The sequence below is a fragment of the Falco biarmicus genome, chromosome Z, assembly GCF_023638135.1.
Source record: "Falco biarmicus isolate bFalBia1 chromosome Z, bFalBia1.pri, whole genome shotgun sequence".
Classification (NCBI taxonomy): domain Eukaryota; kingdom Metazoa; phylum Chordata; class Aves; order Falconiformes; family Falconidae; genus Falco; species Falco biarmicus.
The window spans coordinates 72,534,383-72,555,453 of NC_079311.1; the positions used below are offsets into that span (position 1 = coordinate 72,534,383).

General features: G+C 41.9%; 1 protein-coding gene across 2 annotated transcripts in view; it reads left to right on the forward strand.

Annotated features, from left to right (window-relative positions):
- Positions 1-6,393, forward strand: part of LMBRD2 (LMBR1 domain containing 2) — a 38,671-nt gene extending 32,278 nt beyond the window's left edge. For both annotated transcript variants that reach the window (XM_056325531.1, XM_056325530.1), the window contains one exon: positions 347-6,393. In XM_056325531.1, coding sequence (XP_056181506.1) covers positions 347-407 — 61 coding nt within the window. In that variant the 3' untranslated portion in view covers positions 408-6,393. The remainder of the gene's footprint in view (positions 1-346) is intronic.
- The last annotated feature ends 14,678 nt before the right edge of the window (positions 6,394-21,071 follow it).

A 21,071-nucleotide genomic window follows, 5' to 3' on the forward strand; every position in this document is an offset into this window, starting at 1 on the left:
CTTTAGGATGCTGTTGTTTGCCCATTTGGTTTTGTTTTGTTTTGTTCAAAATAAGGGGGGGGAGGTGGGGAGAAAAACATTCTGTTCAACAAAAGCATTCAACTCTTTTTCCTTTGTATCAGGAAGCAAAGTTCTTTAAGACTCCCAGTATTTGTATCACTGTTTTTCTTGGTCACATGAGATTTGATCACTGTCTATCAAATTTTCATGGAAACAGGAACTCAGTAGAACTTCAAAATCTGTAATTTATTAAGGAGTAAAAGTGCAGTGAGAATTACATGATTTCCTAAGTCTTCATTTTTTTATTTCCTGTGATACTTTTTCATGTTTAAAATTGATTCTGCAGGTACCAGCCTGGTGGAAGATACCTGTCAATGTCTCGAAGCAAAATATTTGATGATGTCTAAATTCCTCAAAGCTGAAGATTTGGTGGATATCTATTTCCTATTCATTGTTTGGTAAATAGTGTACTTATGATATATCGCTGAACCAGAAAAGACCATTTTTGTTTAAAAAAAGAATATGAAGGAGCAACTGTTTTGGAAATGCACCTGTATGGTAACTTTCACTACTTACGACAAGAATGTGCTTCTTCTGTTGTAGATATTGTTGTGCGTCAGTGTGGGCTTTTTTGTTATGACCAAAAGGAGAAGACTATTACTTAAGTTAGTAGAAGATAAACTTCATCAATACACCTAGGGCTCAACTTGAACTGTAACTTTGTGAGTTTTAGGAAGGGGATATTTTGGATGGAATTTTTTTGTATTTTACAAATGCTGTGAGAGCATCTTAATGCATCCAAAGTGCAGTTATATCAATTACTGTAGTAAACACTTTCTATATTTTTTCTATTTGAACTTTATGCCTAGTCCAAAACCTACTGAATTAAATAAAGGCTTCTTTTGGTTTCAGTGGTCTTTGAATCAGACCCTGTATAAGCAGAAAGATTGAATGGCAGGCTGTTTTCCATTAAATCATAAAATACATGTTCCAGTGTTTAAGGGTGGCTAAAAAGAAGATGGAGACTCCCTTTTTACAAGGAGTCACGTCACATGGAAAAGACAACGGGTAATGGGTACAGGTTGCTCCTGGGAGATTCTGATTGGACATAAGAGGAAAATTTTTCACAGTGAGAACAATCAGCCATTGGAATAATCTCCCCACTGAAGTGGTTGATTCTACAACACAGGATGTTTTTAACATTGAGGTCCCCAGTTCAAGAGAAACGGGGAACTACTGGAAAGGGTCCAGTGGAGGGCTATGAAGACGATTAGAGGACTGGAGCATCTCCCTTATGAGGAAAGGCTGAGAGCGCTGAGCCTGTGTAGCCTGGAGAAGAGAAGACTGAGAGGGGATCTTAGCAATGCATACAATATCTTGAGGATGAGTGTCAAGAGGAGGGGGCCAGGCTCTTCTCAGTGGTGCCCAGCGACAGGACAAGGGGCAATGGGCACAAACTGCATCACAGGAAGTTCCATCTGAATCTGAGGAGGAACTTCTTTTCTTTGAGGGTGACAGAGCCTTGGAACAGGCTGCCCTGAGAGGGTGTGGAGTCTCTTTCTCTGGAGACATTCAAAACAACCCTGCATTCAATTCTGTGCAACCTGCTCTAGGTGAATCTGCTTTAGCAGAGAGTTGGACTAGATGATCTCCAGAGGTCCCTTCCAAACCTAACCATTCTGTGATTCTGTGCTTTTGTCAACAAAGGTTGGACCAGATGATTCTTGAGGTCCCTTCCAACTTGGTATTCTATGATTCTGTGAATTTTTGGCATAAATTTTGGAGCAAGAAAGCAAGCAATTGGTCAAGAAAGGCCATTTCTTTTTCATTGTATGCAGATAAATGATCTTAGCATGTGTAAATAGTTGAAACTGAATATGAATCAGAGTTTCACTGTCATATGAGCATATGTGCAATAGCAAGAATACATTATCGAAGATAAGACATCTGCTTAAGATTTTTACAGTTGTAACTGTTGAAAATCTTGGCACACTAGTGTTTTTGTAACTGCAAAAGAATATAATGTGAAAATTGAGTTAAATGCTGAAACATAATTTGCACACACCTCAAGCACGGCTTCAAATTGCAAAGTATTTCATTAAAAGAAGGGAAATACATAGCATGACTAGATAATGGTAAACACTTTTAATGTCCCAGATGCCCTGGTTGCATTATGTATCTGTTTTTAAGGTGCCTGTATTTTGCAGTAAGTCGTTGCAAGAAGAATAATGCTTATTCATTTGAATGCCATTCAAAAATGCCAATTATTAACAGTGTAAAAAAGCTTCACATTGATTTCATTGGTGTAGATATATTTTTAAACTGTAGTTAGTGGAATGAATTTTCAAATGTAATCATAAGGTAAAAGATGTGGTCAAATTCATGATATCTTTGGAAATTTGGTTAATTTAAATTGTTGCTTTATTGCAGTTTGTCTTAAATCTTTACCACTTGGGAGGTTTCTTATGTGCTTATTGCAAAGTTACATTGAAAACTGACAGAGAACATGTTTCTATCATAAATTCTTTATTGTGCTTAAAAAACAGACATCCCTTAACACAGCTAGGAATGAGTTCTTCTGAAAAGTAAATTTTCATGAGTGAGGTGTTTTAGTAATTTTTAAAAATAGTCTTTGTTTTCTGAAGTAATTGTTAATGGGGATCTAACTACCTCCTATGATTTAGTACATCATGTGTTCTAACAGTAGTGGTATTTGTAATATATTAATCAGCCTGTTTGAAAACACTGAATTGTTGCTATGAAGGAGAAAAAATACTCTATTTGTATAGAAATAATAATATTAATAAATCGGCAGACATAAGATAATTGTCAGTTCTGTTCTTAGGTGAATACACTGATCAACAGCCATGCCCTCATGTATTCAGGCTTACGCAGTGTCCAGGTTACCTGTGAGAGGACGCTTTTTTTAATTTGGGTATTTTATATTTTGTAAAAGCTTGACCAGAATTTTACGGCTGTTTCAGGGACTGGAATTTGAGAAAATGAGACTCTTTTTGTTGGGGTTGTTCTTTAGCAACTTTATGTTGGCACCTATTCATTTTAAATCTACTTAGAAATGCTATCCTGAATTCAGCCTTACATGAAAGGGGTTGTATGTGTTCTTGCATATGCATCCACATGAATGTTCTTAGACTTGATACTTCTATGTTTAAAATTTGTATCTCATTTAATTTGTAAAAAGTTTCGGATGAAATAAGGTTCAATTTCTTTATTTAACTCTTGAAATGTCACTACAAAGGGATCTAAATTCAGTGCTAATAGAAAAGTCGTAGAAGGAATGTTTGTTTTTCTGAATGCATGTGAAGTACCCTTACCTAGCCCTTGCTGGCTTCAGAGTTGGAACCTTGTCGGGGCCTGTTTTTTCTCCTCTCAGAAAATTAGTGGAGTGGCTGCAAATAGGACTTTCAGGATTTTATATACCAAAGTAACTAGTCCCTGGTGTAAGCTCTCTGCGCAGTTTTCATTGAGATAGAATAATTTGAGGACTTGGCTAAATAAATAAATGGCAGTGGGCTATCAGTTGCTAATATAGAAATTCTGAGCTCAGTGAGGTGGGAATCCACTGACCTTTTTTTTAATGTTGCAGTGGAGTAGTGGAGTAACCAATGGTTGCTTTTTGAGCTCTGAAGATCACAAGAATTCTCCTCTGGATTGTACTTGGAGATCCCTGGTGTCTCATGCTCACTGAACGCTGGGTGTTTGAAGTAAGAAGTTGATAAGTGAAGTCAGATTTCATCCATAGTGTTCATTGCTGACCAGCAGATACTCTTGCCCTATTTATGTGCAATTTGTAGGACAAGTAATTTAAAGTGTGTTTTGAACACCAGTTACAAGTTCATCTGACTAAATCTGGAATACTTTCAACAAAGAAATAGGGAGGACAGCTATAAAAGCACATAGCGGAAATAAGGGATATGCCTGCACAGCATTTACTGTGTGCTTGAGCTAGTTTTAAATTAGTTTGGTTACTGCTAGTACAAGTAATGCTGAACTTGTGTGAGGGCTATGTACCTAAGGATTTACCCCACTCCGAACTGGAAACGTTCAAGGTCAGATTGGATTGGGCTCTAAGCAACCTGATCTAGTTGAAGATGTCCCTGCTGATTGCAGGGTGTTGGACTAGGTGATCTTTAAAAGTCCCTTCCAACCCAAACCATTTTATGATTCCGTGATGATTCCCAGCCAGATTGCGGCAACTCTTGATGAGTTTTTTGCTACTATTGCTCTAGTCCTAACAGTACTACAGTAAAAAAAGTTAAAACTAGCTTTGGTATGTTTAAGCAGTGACTGTACCATAGGCTAATGGTGTTCTTGCATCATATTTGATGCTCCATATTAGGTGATATATAATATAACTGTCTTGCAAATTGTGCTTTTGGGAACTGAATGTTGGTGTATTTATTCTGTCACTATTTAGTCATATTTATTTGCAGCTAAAGAATGACAATTAATGTATTTCGTTTTTATATCGCTTTCTGAATTACTGAGCAGTTAAGGTATACTTCCATTTCATCATAATTTCCACAATTTCCTCTTCATCTGTGAACACCAAAAAAATCCCCCAAAACGCAAAAAAACCCACCCCAGTTAAGTAGAAATGTTTGAATATCTTCATGTCAGAGGTTCAAACCAGTGAAAAGAATCCATGCAAGTTGTAATGAACTTCGAAAAGTGGGAGTGAAAGCAGTAGCTACTTTAACACTGTGTCAGTGTTAGATTTCTTAAAAAGTATGGATAGCAAAAGGTCTGGTCAAACTTACTACTCCTACTAAATCTGTAGGTCTGTTTTTTCAGGCATTTAAAAATATACATATTCTGATACTTATATTGTGAGTGAGTCCTCTGCACTCTGCTTAAGAAAGGTGCATCTCTTGGCAGTGAAGTGAGAGTATTTTTATGAGGGAAAGTAAAAGATATGCAACTTCTGGTCTGTGCTAACAGTGACACTTTGGGCAAACTATGATGTATTTTTTTATTTAGGTACAACAACACGTTAAGAAACAAACATCATACTACTGTAACTCACACTACTGAAAATCATGAGACTTAATTTGCCTTTATCTTGCAAACAAGCACTTGTAAAATAGTCATTAACAGTGTTAATGGGGATGGTGGAAAGCTGCGATCTTTTCAAAATTTATTCTTACTATTTTGAAACATAACCATGATAATGATTTTTACATAGAAAGTATTAAAAAAGTGATTGCTCTGATTTTCTGTACTTATGGTAATTTGTATTTTATTAAATTTATCTTGAAATACTCTAAATGTTATGTGAAAAATACAGTATTTTGTTCCAATTTTAATTATTGCTGTAATTACTTGCAATCTGAGAGGCTTTTACAATACTAAATAAGAGATTACTTTATGAAGGAAAGCTTTTTATGAAAAGGCTTCTTAAAGAAATCAGATATATCCATTAGAGACAAATGTAAGCATATTAATTATTAACAAAAACACTACTTAGGGTGTGTAGATATATATAGTCTCCTAGCTTTTAATTTTTCTTTAAAATTCAGAAAATGGTTCGTTTTTTCAGAGCAACTTAACTTGTGAACCTTGTACACTTTCTGAAACTCTTACATTCCTTTTCCCTAATGGGCTCTGCAGGAACACGTACTGCTTCGCAGCAGTTCTCTAATACTAGCTGTGCCTCTAATGAAGTAGTCTAGCCTGAAGCTGAGACACTCCTACACCATTTGATTACGTTAACAGAAACTCGGCATTCCTAGCAAAAAAAGCACTTTGAAATAGATCCCTTTCTAATGCATTAATTGCTGTCATTGTTCACATTGCATTGTATTTGGTGTCTTGTTTCATTCATATGGTGAGCCCAGTCAGGTTTGTTCTTGGTTTCTATTAAAGTGCACTGGAATGTATGTATTCTTCAGCATGCTTTTGTGTGTGCCTGTGTTTTAGTTGTAATTGGCAGGCAATAATAATATGCAACTTCAGTTGTTTCTTCAGGTTAATGTTATATTTGACATATTCCTGTGAATTATAATAGTTCCAGAGTGATAGCTTAGCTATCACTGTAGGAATTTATTAATTTCTATAGAAATACCTTCTATTTCTATAGAGGTACTGGAAGATAAGGGAATTAATTTCTAAGTATAGGTTTAGTAATAGAAGATCTTCATTGTCCAGTGTAATATCAAGATAGGCTGTAGGAGTGCTGCTTATGGATAGACTATCTTCTTTTGCCTTATGATACAAGTATGTATGCATAATACCTTGTTTTGAAATTCACTGAGTTACAAATTTTTCTCTGTAGTGTTCTAAATTATTGTACTGGATATATTTTTGAAATGTGTGTTAAAATATCTAGTCAAAGAGTTAAGCTGGCATGAAATAAATAATTTCTGCACTGCATTTTTCCTGGTGTATTTTAGATATTCATACCTCTCTGAAGTGTTTTTGTTAGTGATCTTTTAGAGAAATTTGATCTATTTCTTATTTCCAGGTAGAAATTAAGTTTTAGAAGACAGTCCAGCCTTGTTTTGGTCATCTTTTTGCATCATCTTTAAAAACCAAAATTGAGAAGAAGCTTGCAGACCTGCACATGTCATTGTCAAGAGTCCAGGGATGAGACTTGGACCCACACGTGGGGCCAGTACCTTTACTGACAGCTCACCCCAACTGTGGAAGCGCAAGCAGCTTCTGCGGATGCGGGGAGAAGAGCATCCAGGCTAGCTGAAGGTGTGTGCTGTCTGGAGGAAGCCTGTGAGGACCCTGTATGCTCCTGAGGCTGACTGGGCACTGGGTGTTTTTGTGGGGCATAAGATAGGATGGAAGGTAGGGCTCCTACACCTCCCTCCTTTCCACAAGCAGTCAAAGTAGGACATAATTCCTTCTAGACGTCCCCAGCCATTGGTGAGAATAGAGGCAAGAGACTGTTTCTACTACAGCTGTCAAGAGACTGGCCCAGTGAAGGAGTTAACTCTGTCTCCTCTTTTGCTGCTTCCATATGTATCTTCTTTTGTCTTCCCTACAAAGAAAAAAAAACACCACAAAACAACAGGTGAAGGAAAAAAGAGAGGTGGTTGGGTTTTTTTTTTTTTTAAATATTTTGTTGTCTCTATGCAGCTATAGTAGCAGGGTGTGTTCTCAGGTTTCATTTTACATTCTGATAAAGTGGCATTGTTCTTGAGAGGTACAGAGGAATCTTCTGGATAACATAAATAGAAAAACCATTCCCTGGAGCAATTAATCTTTTTAGCATATTATAATATTTATAACCACTAAGACTAGGTGATTCCTATATTTGGTATATTTATTGTTTCCTGTAGTTAATCTGTAACTGCTGTTTTAAGTGAGTTGCAGGAAACACTTTGCAGACCAGTCTGTGCCATCAGCGTGGTAGGAATATCTTGGGACTGTTGGTAAAGACTTCTCCTGTCACAGCTCTTCTGGGACTATCACCACTTTCTCTTCTGCTGGACAACCAAGTGTCTTTTCTGCATCTTTCTTATCTGTTTTTAATATATGTGAATTCAGAATAATACAGTAAATGAGCGATGCATGCAGATGTTGAAGATTAGTAACCAAATGTTCAGTTGACCATACTGAGCCATCTATCATAATCCAGTGGGTGGCATTTATTCTCTTGATGGGACAGGAGATAGGAGTAGCAGAACGGGGATGCATGGATTGAGAGCAGCCCTGCAGAGAAGGAGCTTGGCAGTACTGGCGGATAAAAGGTGGGACATGAGCTGGCAACGTGTGCACACAGCCCAGAAAGCCGACCGTACCCTGGGCTGCACCAAAGGCAGCGTGGCCAGCAGGGCGAGGGAGGTGACTGTGCCCCTCTGCTCCGCTCTGGTGGGACCCCACAGGGGTACTGCATCCAGCTCTGCAGCCCTCAGCGCAGGGAAGACACGGGCCTGTTGGAGTCGGTCCACAGGAGGGACACAAAGATGATCAGGTGATGGACCACCTCTCCTATGGGGACAGGCTGAGAGAAGGCTCTGGGGAGACCTTACTGCAGCCTTTCAGTTCTTAAAGGGGGCTTATAAGAAAGCTGGGGACCGACTTTTTAGTATGGCCTGCAGTGGTAGGACAAGGGGGTAGTGATTTTAAACTAGAACAGGATAGAGTAAGACTACATAGAAGGAAGAAATTTTTCATGAAGAGAGCGGTGAATCAGTGGAACAGGTTGCCCTACCACAGAGAGGTGGTAGATGGCCCATTCCTGGAAACATTCAAGGTCAGGGTGGACGGGGCTCTGAGCAACCTGATCTGGTTGAAGATGTCCCTGCTGATTGCAGGAGGGTTGGACTAGGTGACCTTTAAAGTCCTCTTCTAACCCAAACCATTCTATGATTCCAGGAATGTTACGTGTATATTTTTTTTTCCCCAAGGTGGTTTGGATGTTGAAGTGAATCACTCAGCATAGTGAAGCAGCCACGCTTTTCCTCCAGACTTACTGTGATGCTTAAGCCTGACTATATAGTTCAGAGGATGGGAGTTGTCCTGTATTAAATACTAACTTTCCATTATTCCATTGTCAAATTTCTGTTTGCTCAGAGAGCAATATGAATTCTGTTGTTTAATTGTCAGTGGTTGCTAATGGAACTACCTTGCATGCTCAGTGAATTTTAAGTCTTGTGAAATAGCATTTGACTGACTGAATTGCCAGCGTTGTGAATTAACCTTGCTCTGCCCTTCTCACTTCACCTGTGCCACTCTGGTGCCATGGTGTGCCTGCCCCAGTGTGTTGTTTATCCTAGTCTGCTCTGCACACGGTGGTAAAGATCTTAACCCTTTCTCTTCATAAACGTTGTGTCTTTTGCAGCATCTTGTTATGTGTTGGTTCATTACACACCATTGTCTTCAGGTTTTTTGAGAGCTTTATCAAGAAGCCAAAGTTGGCCAGTGCCCAACTTGGACAGAAGACCTAATTTCTCTTTCCTTCCCAGGGAACATGATCTGAGCTGCAAAGAAAGAATCAGTTCATAAAGAGAGGTCAGCTATTGGAGTGGTTTAGGAATGTGGGTTATGCACAAACACAAGAAAAGCTCTCAAGTTCCTTCCACAGGAACAGCTTACCTGGTTAAAGGTGTGTGTTTTGACTTGGTTAGTCAACGTCAAAGGAAAGATATGAGGCAGTGCCTGGACAGGCTCTGTGGAAACCTGATAAACCTTTGAAATCCAGGTGAACTCTTACAGTTAAACAGTTCATTGCAAAAGAAATAATTTCCAAAGCTTGGGGAAAGTCATCTATTCCAAGTAAACTTTGCAAAGGTCAGATGCTAGTGGGAATTCTTGTGTGTTCTATGTTCTTGTCTCCTAGAGGCTGGCTTCTTCCAGAAGTACTAGTACTCCTGTAAAAACATCATGCTTTTAATTTTTTTACATTTTGCTGTTTTTAAATCTATGGGAATTGAGAGGAAGATGCAAATGCAGTGTACTACTCTTGACATGTTTCAGTGAGCAAGCAACAGCTTTCAAGACCAGTGGTTTCACAAATAACTAGCATGTCTGTTGCAAGAGGCTAGCACTTGTGGCCACCAGTGTGACACAGCATCTCCCCCTTCAGAGGTGACTTGCGTGTGTCACTGTGTGTGGAAAGGAATGAGGCAAAGGGAACCCAGGGCAGAGAGAGATGGGACAAAGGAAGTGGATTGAGAGGCAAACCAAAGCGTGGGAGAATATTTGAGCAGTGGTGACAAGGAAGGTGTGAGCTCTGCCTGCTCCTGGGGTGAGTTTACACATGTTACTGCTCACAGTCTCACCTCAGATTTTCTGTAAGAAATCTGCTAGTAACATGCTGATGGCTGGCTGCCGAAGTCAAAGCATACATAGCTTTGTAGAGCAGCGATGAAAGCTTGTGTTTGGGCTTAGTACTGTATCTAGCCCAAGCACAACTCATGGCTTGAAGTTAAGAGGACCCTGACAGAGGGAGAAGGGAGAGAGGGAGTTGGGGGAGAGACTGAGATCGTGAGCAAGCGTGGTGCAATTCAGAGCACCAAAATAAAATAATCTTGGATTATTGCTTTTCAGAGACAGTTCAGTGGTAGATTGGGAAGACATAGACATTCGGAGTCAGGCTTTCTTGACTAATGCTTAAAAAACATCTTCACAAATTGCCAGGAACTTGACAGCTCTGAGTGATAAACGTTGCAGAGGCTGTGGCTGCAGGCTTGAATGCTGATGTGTTGTAAAGCGATAGCCAAGCCAGTGCAGAACAGCAGGACTGGGACCTGCAGGCTCAGGGTCTGTCCCAGGTGCCCACAGAGGTGGGAGGCCCCTTTATCAAGGGGCCAACTGCAACAACTTCAGTGAGTGTCCCACTAGTTCTGAGTGATTTGGAACAAATTTAGAGCTAGAAATAAACACAACCTTAAAAACACTTCCAGAAAATGGGATGGACTTGCTGCCTGTTTAAGCAGACATCTGTTGAACTGCTGCGGTGGTATAACCAGATGTTGAGTCACCATTTACTGGGAATGATGATTACTACCAAGTCTTGGGAGTTACAAGCTTGATTCCACTGTTGTTGAAATGAAGATGTTCTTTGTCACTAATAGTACCAGACCTTGTCTTATGTGGGAGCTGTTAGACGTCTGAATGCGCTAGTGTATGTGAATAAACAACAAATATGAAACAGTCTTTCCATTAGCTATATATTCTAGCTGTTGGAGTCCATAGCTAGTTGATCCTCATGAGAAGCTGTAATGTTCATAGAGTGGCAACCTTGAGCTTACCAACCACAGGGCAAGGTGACACTTCCGTTTACTTTGGGGTAGGTAGGCTAAACCAGTATTCCTCTGGAAGAACATGTTCAGCAACAAGGCTGAGAGTAGCTGGCTTAATGTCACCATGAGAAAAATTGAACTTTTGAATTTTGCTATGAAGTCTTTTACCACTTGCAGAGAACATTAAAACATGCCAGTCTGTGAAGTAATTCCTTGATTCTGACGGCACCAATGTTGGATTCAAGCAGTTGTTTCCTTGGATGATTGTACTCTTGAGATATTTTTTCATACCTCTATTGCTTTAAAATTAAGAACTCAAACAGTCTCTGCTATCTGCCACACGATCAGGAAGGATGGGGGTAACAACTGTTACCCCATGTAGGTTGAGAGAATTGTTAATACTTTTTTCAAAAAAACACATTCTATATAGACAGATTTGTGTTGGATTTGATTTTACCTTCTTTGCTGATATTTCCAAATTTGGTCTTTTCCTGACTTTCTGGTATCAGTGATCTGAGAGGCACAAAATTCTTCATATGGGTCCAGCCAAGTGAGGATGAAATACTGAGACACAACCCATAGGACTGTCCGTCCCAGCTTGTGGCCTGGTAGCAGCAGGGAACTCTGATACAGAGCACATCTTAATTTTTCTACAGCAGAGCAGGAGGATTAAAATCATCAACCATGTTATGCCAAACTTCTCCTTCAAGGAATTGAGGTCTTTGAGTATAATATTGGTGTGCCAGTTAATTCATCAAACTCGGGTAAGTACTGTTTGTATGGGAAGAAAAGCAAGACCCTTCAACTGGGTGCTGCCAGTCTTGAGAATATTAATTGCTACTTCCTCATCAGATCTATACATTGTGAATTATTTAAATTTTAATGGTTTAGAAGTTAACAGATGTGGTTAACTTTTCAATTAATCCTGTTAAAAAGAGAAACGGAGAGTATTAAAAAATCTCATGCAGTAATACCTCTGGGTTAAAAAAATATCCTTGATGCGTTTTACCACTGAAATCCATATTGGTAAGATGAACTTTCAGAGCATGTCTGCAGAAACAGGAACGTGTATCTTGTTTCAGCAGCCTCCTTGGCAGCTGTATGTGTGACTGTCCCACTCATCCCATCCCACACCACAGCACACTTCTGGACTGCTTGCTTCTTTGTTTGTGATGACCATGGGTTGCTTTTCAAGAAAGCAATGTCAAGATAAGCATCACAGTGCCTGAAATAGCCTCAGCATAAGAGTGAGGCAAAGTCCTGCCTCCCAGGAAACCATGGACAGACTTGAAAAATTCTAGACCACAGATTATGCTGGTAGGCAAAATCTGTTTAAGTATCTATCCATGTATATAGCTAGCTGTCCACACCAGCCACTTGAGAAACATGCTGCTGCGCTTTAACCCCATCTGGCAACTAAGCACCACACAACCGCTCGCTCGCTCTCCTCATGGTGGGATGGGCGAGAGGATCAGAAGTGAGAAAACTCGTGGGTTGAGATAAAGGCAGTTTAACAGGAAAAGCAAAAGCTGCACATGCAAGCAAAGCAAAGCAAGGAATTCAGTCAGCACTTCCCATGGGCAGGCAGGTGTTCAGCCATCCCCAGGAAAGCTGGCTCCATCACGCGTAACAGTTATGGGGAAGACAAACACCATAACGCTGAATGTCCTGCCCTCCTCCTTGCGCCAGTTTGGATATATCTCAGCATGTTGTTCTATGGTTTGGAATATCCCTTTGGCTAGTTTGAGCCAGCTGTCCTGCCTGTGTCCCCTCCCAACTTCTTGATCCCATGCAGCCCCCTTGCTGGCAGGGCCAGAGAAACTGGAAAGTCCTTGTTTTAGTATAAACATCACCCAGCAACAACTAAAAATGTCAGTGTCCTGTCAACATTGTTCTCACACCAAATCCAAAGCACAGCACTGCGCCAGCTACTAAGAGGAAAATTAACCCTGTTCCAACTGAAACTGGGATACTTGTTCTTCACCATATAGCTCCAAACTCACCAGATCCCTGAGCTCAGTGTGGTGATCCTTCCCTCTTCCTCATCAATTGAAAAGCCTGTCCCCAGAGTAATCTCCTAGAATTTACACTGATTTTGGAACAGGATTTGGACTAGAGCAGGATTTGTCAAGAGGATTCCCCCCCTCCCCTTACTTGCCACAGTGAAGGACTGGACTGAGCTCTTAGCACGGGCAGGAGTTCAGCATTTGTTCTGTTTTGGATCCCAGCTGTAACACTTCAGAAGAGCCAGATGTCAGGAATCCCTAACTCAAGACATCATCTCTTCCCTGAAGACTTCTCTACTGGGAAAGTCCTTGGACTAGACAGTTGATAAGAATTTATATTGTGCTTTGTAAACTTTGCAAAGGAAATGTTGTACCACCCAAGAGTTCCTTCAGTGCGCTGCCTGACTTCCAAGTTACACCTTAAGGCACGTGGCTGATGCCTTACCCCCACCACCCACAGAAGATTTCTGACACTGATGACCAGGGATGTCCCAACCAAAAATCCAAAACCTTGAGAGAAAATGTCATACTGCCTAAATCAGAGACGCATTGTGTCTTGTGCTTCCTTTTGCTTCTAATGGCTCAGTTTGGGTAACAGCCTTACGTTGAAGTGTTGGTGACAGAGAACTACACTGGCCTGCATTTCATGCCTGGAAATGTTTTGTATTTTACTCAAAGCACAATATCCATGAAGGAAATCCCTGGACTTGAAATGGCAGGACTTAATTCTATGAATGCGTTTATCTAAAATCTGTTTTATCTTGCAGCATTAACTTTGCCGAGGAATGATGTGGTAAAGAAAGGACTGTATGTGCATGGAGAAAGAACTTCCACCAAAATGCCTTTTGCAGCCTTACTTCATTATTTAATATAGTATTCAAGAAACCACAGGCTGGGACTGTGAGGAATGCTGATGGGTTTTGCAGATAATCCAAGCTGCTTAAGGGACTGTACACAGAAAATACCAAGACTCTGTACCTTCCCTCCACAAACCTGTTCATGTTGCTGGCAAGCCCTCTGTTATACTCATCAGTGCAGTCCTGGCCACCAGAGTACTTGGTACCTTGGTAAGGATTAGACTACTACTTTAACCCACATGATATTACCCATATTTTCAAAGGGAAGACATTTTAAACATACTGCCTTTAACTCAGCCTGCATTTCTTTTTCCTTTGTACTCTTTGGAAGCTAAAATTAACCTCTTCTTCAAAAATGAGGAATAAGTAGCACTTGTTTTTCACAGCTCTGAGGGAAAAGGAGGCAAAGAAGTCACAGGTTATTCTAGTTTGAATCCCAGTTGTGACAAAGTCAAAGAACAGCTAGATGTCAGGTACCAAACCTCTCAGAAAGGTCCTCTGGCTGAGGGTCTCTGTGTCCTCACCCTCCCATTTTACCCTCTTTGTCCCTAATTAAGGAACAGGCACTGATTTGTGCCATGTAATGCCAAATCCTCCAAGACAACCTTAGAGCCCCAAATTTTCCAAAGGTCCAGGACTCTCTGTTTTCCTTTTGGCTAGAGAAGGTCTGGTTCCTTGTACACAACCAGGCACTGGGGTGGTAGTGCAGTTAGGAGTGTTCACTTGACGTTTGTGTCAAAACATTGCTGAAAGCAGCCAAAACAGTCTCAGGACTCTGCTCCCAACTTCTTTCTTGATGCTACATGCCATTCAGTGATGGCAGGACAGGGCTATGCCAGGTCAGCCATTGCAGGCAGGGAGCAACACCTGGCATGCTGAAGGTGCTGCTCGGAAGCGCCTCTTATGGTCAAGGAAGCTGCGGTGAGCAGCTCATCACCATGGACTGCAGCCTAGTGCTGCAACCTTTATCCTTGGCAAAGGCAACTGGTGGTGGACACAATGCACCGTTACTTGAGCTCACATATTATTTAGACTAGTAGTATAATTAGGATTCATGTTAAACTTGTAATATTCTATTCTGAGAAATGTTTTGTAACATTTTGTTTTTACTATGTGAGCTGGTTTTATTGGGTTTTTGTTTTGTTTTTTGGGGGGTTGGTTTTGGTTCTTTTGGTTTGTTTTTTGTTTTTGCTTGGCATCATCAAAACAGCCATCTTTGGGGACATCCGGATCATATGACTGTACAAAAACTTGTGAGGTTTCATCCATCAGAAGATAGTGACTTCCCCCTGCAGATAACCAACATGACAGATTATGCAATTTCTGGGTAGATAAATGTTAACAAGCATTATCTGGCTTCAAATGCAGGAACAGTGTACCAGAAACACAGCAGCAATTGTAGTCCGGTTGCTTGTTCATATAGAACTACTTTTTCATATAGAACTACTATAAGACTACTTTTTTTCAGTAGCGTAAATCCATTTGAGACAATATGACCAACTTGCTTTTAGAAACAACAATTCTGCAGGCAGAAAAACTAGTTTACAAACACTTGAGTGCTGACTCGTGCCAGTATCCCAGACTTGACGCTGTGTAAATGACTGCTTCCTGGTTGCTGCTAGTGGTTTGTACCGTGGCAGGTTCGCCATCAACATCAGCGTCCGTAAGGGGGATACACAGAGTGAGAACATTAGCTAGTGTAAATGGTCATGACCCAGGTGACTAACTTCAGGGAGAAGTATGAATACAGGATGCTTCACCTCTGTTGCATCAGGCCTGAATGCCCATATTAGATGCCACACTCCTAAAATCAGCAGGAACTTTGCTAGGGAGTGAAATCACAACTTGACTAGTGGAGAAGGTCTGGAAACAAAGGAGGCTCTGTAACATGTTGTAACTTGGCCTGTGGAGCTAGGAGAGTTTTGGCAATCCTGCTACCATTTCTGTAGCGTGGGGTGTGCCTACTTCTCTGCATTTCCCTGTTGGATGTCCCCTCCAGCATGTGCCTGCAGAACTGTGCCACCATACAACCCTCCTCGGTCCCTTCCCACACAAGCCGCGTAGATGTCTGCTGCACTGTGCAAGCTGGGGTCGTGAATGATTGCCCGGGAGCTGTGGTCGCCTTCTCCTGGTGGCACTCCCAGCTAACCTGCAGCTAGGCAAGAGCACGTGGGTTATTCAGGAAAAGCTTGTGTACAAGTAGGGGGAGTTAACAGATTTATTTTTTCCTAGCAGTTGTTAAAATTGAGGTCAGACACAAGGAGAACAAAGCTTGCTGGTGTGAAGGAAAGAGGATGGCACTGCTAGAGCATATTTCCTCACAAGCTGGACAGGAGGATCTTTGCTGGAAGATGCAAATAACCGATGCCAAATCTGCTGGGCACAACCAATGCATGCTATCACCTCTATTTAAAATCATTCTTGGTTATATGCTAAACAAGGGTCAAGGGTCAAGTAAGTGGCTTACATGAAGACATGACTACCCTGCAGCCTGTATCACCTGCCTAACCTGCCAGCTATGAAAAAACCCACCGTGCCATTTCAAGGGAAATATTCGGAAGGGGCAAAACAAGCCCACTGCTGGGACAGACCTCAACTCTTAGATGTGAAAATAACCACACACAACGTAAGAGTCAAACTTCCCGTTAATGCAGTTTGCACCTGGCAACATATGTGACACCTCAGAAGGAGAAGGAGTTATGTTCCAGCGTGCCTTTTGGCCCCTTGCTGGGAGCTGTGTTTGAGGAGCCCCTCGTATTCACCTTTCCTCCCTTCTGTTGCACTCAAGGTCTTGTTTATGGGCAAAACCAATACCTTACATATAAGTAAAGCCAAGAATTTATTGTTAATTGCGATCTGAAGAGTCTATTATTGCTAATCCAGATTCAATTGTTATAGGAAAAGAAAATATAATGCAGTTAAAATACTTCAATATGTATCTTGATACTTCAAAAGTATCAGTAATAGTATTAATATCACAGTTAAGTAACAAACACCTAGTTTTTATCCATTTTCTTGGAATTCTCTTCACCTTTCTCTTGTTTCTCTGGGTCTTAAAGTCAGCATTTTCAGCCTGCAGAATTAGTTAACACTGTAACTCTGCAATTTCTGGTGACCTTTGTTGGGAATATTGTCATGCTGATGCCCTAGGATCTACCTGAGGTCTTTTGTCTGCATTTCCTAACATTTACACCTTTCTCTTTTTCTCACTGATCTGCAGCTCCATGTTACAGCTGAATTTACTGTATGTGGTGAATTTCACATACACTGAAGGCTATTTCTTTGTTCTCTTTGGTACAACTAAACCCAGTTTTGTCCAGCTCCAGGTCTGTATTTCTCTAACTGACCATTGATGAGGAGCTGTGGGGTCTCCAATGCCAAACCTGTGACCCAGCTTTTATCACTGCATGCCTGTTCCGCTCTACACTGCATGCTGTGTCTCCGCTTCGCCAGTCCTTTGCAATTGTACCAGCCTGGTATTTCTCAACTCTGTATTGCGTTAGTCATAAACATGTCATTATACATAGCGCTACTGCTTATTGCTGCTATTTATATAAAACTGCACCATACGAAGATAAAGAAAATTGAAAGAAATTACTATAGGCAAACTGATCAGCAAGCCCTCGTTCTGAAGCTCTGCAAACTTACTGCAAAGCTGGTTGCCTGCTGCTTGGAAGTGGCAATGCCAGATTACAGGGCTGTACTGCTGCACTTCGCAGGATTTCTTGCCTGCCTCTCAGGGAATAAGGCATACTATCTTGTGGAGTCCTTTAAATATTTATGATGTAGTACGTCCAATGCAAGTCTGTATGTCTCTAGTTGAGTTCACCAATGAAAGAGATTACCCAGATTTGGAAGTTTTGGAGATCAGTAGCTATGACTGAAGCAGCAAAGCAAGGAAGCAGTGCATGTTTTTTTTAACCTCATGTGTCATCCTGCACTGAATTAAGCTTTTGTTGTACAAACACATCTTTCAGGACCTTTCCTGCCACTAGTACTCTGCTACCAAACTGGAATCACAGCTTTGAATCATTTGTCAGGATCATCATCAAAGACATGAGAAAGTCTTGCTTGTATGTTAATCCTTTTAGCTCTGATTTTCTCATTTCAGTGGTTCGTAATACACGGGGGTAGTAAGCAGATGGAACTAGCTTACATGGCACTACTTCATGTGAATTCTTTAAAAAAGGACTTTTCAAGTAGTATGTGTTTGTCTGAAGCTTTGAATACCATTGTAACATAGAAAAAGCATAGTATAGAAATACATCTCTAATTTCATTTCCAAAACTTCTGTGTGGGAGAAAGGAAGCCTGTAGGACTGAGATCGTGTGCAGCTACTGAAAGGAATTCTCTGTATTTCAATCCATGTTAAGAAGCATGAAAAAAACCCAGAATTTTAAAACTAGTGTAGACATTTTGATTTTAATTTTGCATATGAAAAGCTAGAGAGGAGAGATGCCTGTTTATATTTTGAATTGGACATTATGATTTACCTGGAACTCTGTTGCAGAAAGCTTTTTCGCCAGAAATTTCAAATGTGTTTTTGCCTTAATTTACATGAAAAGCAAATGCAGTATTGCCTTTGAAAGGGAAAATCCATGATATTCTTCTCCTCACCTGAAAGCAACAGGTGCTCCCTCCCTATCACCTCAAAGCGGACGTCATAAGGATGTGATTTTTTTGCTAAAATGGAAATGGGCTACAGCATCTGAGCCTGTTATTTAGGTCTCACTGATATCTGAAAAACACTAGTTTTATTGCCAAACCTCAGAGAAAGCGGGATTTAGCAGTTTCTCCTAGTCAGCATTTACAAAGCTGTGGTCCACAAGCTCTAGCTGGAGCCTCCTGTCTCAGTGGTCTGCTTTCTCCAGTAATGAAGAACATTGCCAGACTGTATGCTGGCTGGGTGATGACACTGGAAAAAACAATTCAAAAGCCCGACAACAGGGAGTCAGGAGATAGTGGAGAAGGGATATGTCTTCAATTTCATCCCACACGTGTGCCCTGTGAGAGCTGTGGCCTCAAACCAGTACTGCAGGCTGTGATGGCAGATTCCCCATCTCTCTGCTGAGCATTGTGAATGCCCCTGAGAGCCTCAGTCCCTTGGAAGCTTTGGGGGAAACAGACATAAAACTCCCTTGGGCTTGCCTGGAGGGTGACAAAGGCACCTACACATGTCCACTGCTTAGGCAGGGAATGCATGCACTTATTTTAAAAGAGACACTTTCCCAGAGGCCTTAAAATTAGAGACTTAGGGAGGTATACCAGGTGCTAAGAAGATTTAATTCCACCACAGCTAAAAAGTAGCATCCTTAGAAAGCCATGTCTGATGATCTAGCCTGGAATTACAAACCAGTAAGTCTGACTCCTACATCAGACAAACAGGGAGAAACTAGTAAAGGAGGAGTGTGCTTAAATATTTTCTTCTTGTGTACGAGCATCTGAGCTATGCAGGCACTTGGGTTGGTTGCCAGCAGTGCCGCTTTCAGCTGGAAAGTGTTAGGGCCACGCCATGTCTCTGCTTCTCCTCGGGTGTTGGTCCTACATCCTGTTGGATGTCCCCTCCAGCATGTGCCTGCAGAACTGTGCCACCATACAACCCTCCTCGGTCCCTTCCCACACAAGCCGCATAGATGTCTGCTGCACTGTGCAAGCTGGGGTCGTGAATGATTGCCCGGGAGCTGTGGTCACCTTCTCCTGGTGGCACTCCCAGCTAACCTGCAGCTAGGCAAGAGCATGTGGGTTGTTGAAGGAAAGCAAAGTCCCAGAAAACCTGGGTTAAAGCCCTTGTCATAAGGTTGGCAAGCTTGTTTCCAGAGGCAGTCTTGCTAAACTTTGCCAACCGTGTCACCTCTTGCCTTCCAGACCTCATTCATCAGTGAGGGTGCCCCGAAATCTGGATGACTGCTTGCAACACCAGATAAGACCTACAGGGTATGACAACTCAGCACTTGTGGTATTTGTTACTGTGAGATTTTCACAAGGGCCAAATGTGTTAATGGGTTCAAGAAGAGGCTAGAGAAACTCACAGAGAATAGCTCCATAGGTGCAACTTCCAGTGCAGGCAGCTGTGAAATGGCTGGACACTGGAGGGCAGATGGGGGGAGAGAACTCTACAGGCATGCCCAGTGCTTATACCCCAACTGGCTGCTGGCCACTGTGGGGATCAAGAGGTTAGGCCAGCAGACCTTTGGGCTGACCCAAACAAACTGTTTTTTAACTTTAAGTGTTGTTACAATGCTGCAATTCTATAGGAGGGACAGCTAGAAGATAATTCAATTGCCTAAATGCCAGCATCTGGCACTGTTAGGTGTTCTGCCATCCCTTCAGCTCCTCTCCAAGGAATGCTCAGGTAAAGTTCTGCACAGCTCTGTGCAGATACCTGGGGCATCCTTGGTGGCTAAAATGTCCCTAAGCACATATGGTTGGGCTCTCATTGTTTCTGGGACCAGCTCAGAATTGGTGCAGGGGTGGGGGGTGGGGGCTCTTCAAACAATGGTACTTTTGAAGGAATTGAATGGTCAGGTTCTGGTGGTCACAAGCCACAAGGTTTTGGGCACTGCAGCATTAGGAAAGGGTAAACGCCAGTACTTGTCATTAATCTGTTTTGAGATCTGCCCCTGGGTCTTTAGTCTGTTGACTCATCTCTGTACAAACCTGCTGTTCACAGCCAGAGAAAGAAGATATTTGCTGAGGCAACAGTGCCTCATACACCCAGGTGGCACCATCTCAGGGCTCAAAATGTGCAGAGGAGCCTGACAACAGCTAATCCTTCAGGGTGACTTAAGTCACTCCTGAAGAGAGCAGACCATGGAGAGAAGGGAATTTGGGACACTACTAAGCTCTCCAGACCAACAGTGTAATGGCTGTGTGCTGATGAGTAGAGCGAATGAGAAGGTGGCCGTTGAGGTAGGTAGCCCCTTGCTGAATCGTGCTGCCATGGCAAGCATGCCCCAGCAGGGAAAACTATCTGACTCACATGCCACCAGCAAGTTTCTGGAAACAGGAACCAAAGCAGTCCTTGGTAATTTGGAGAGAAAGCTCCAGAGAACAACAGCAAAAAATACATCCTATTTGTGGTTATTTTAGTGATGGTACCACACAGACCGAAGCAATAGCTGCAGTCAGACAGGCTCCACGGGGCGGCAAGCAAAGCATTGCCCCCACTGGCAGCTAACACAGCTTCTCCTCCCCACCACCTCCAGCTGCTCCCGCGGTCAATGCTTTGCCCGTGTCCTGGAAGAAAGAACCTCTGCCCTCTCCTGTGCAGCTACTTCCTTGCCACCTTTTTCCCTCCTACTTGTGCCTACATGATCCCATACACCTGTAAAAATCCTCATTTCAGAGGCCTGGCAGGCATGTCAGAAAACGATCGAGGCTTCCCTTCTTGGTGCGTGTCCGCACCAAGGGCAGAGGCTTCACAACCGCTCCCCCCTCCGCAGCCCATTCCAGCACTTCGTGATCATCCTTAGGGAGGCCTCTTTGAGGAG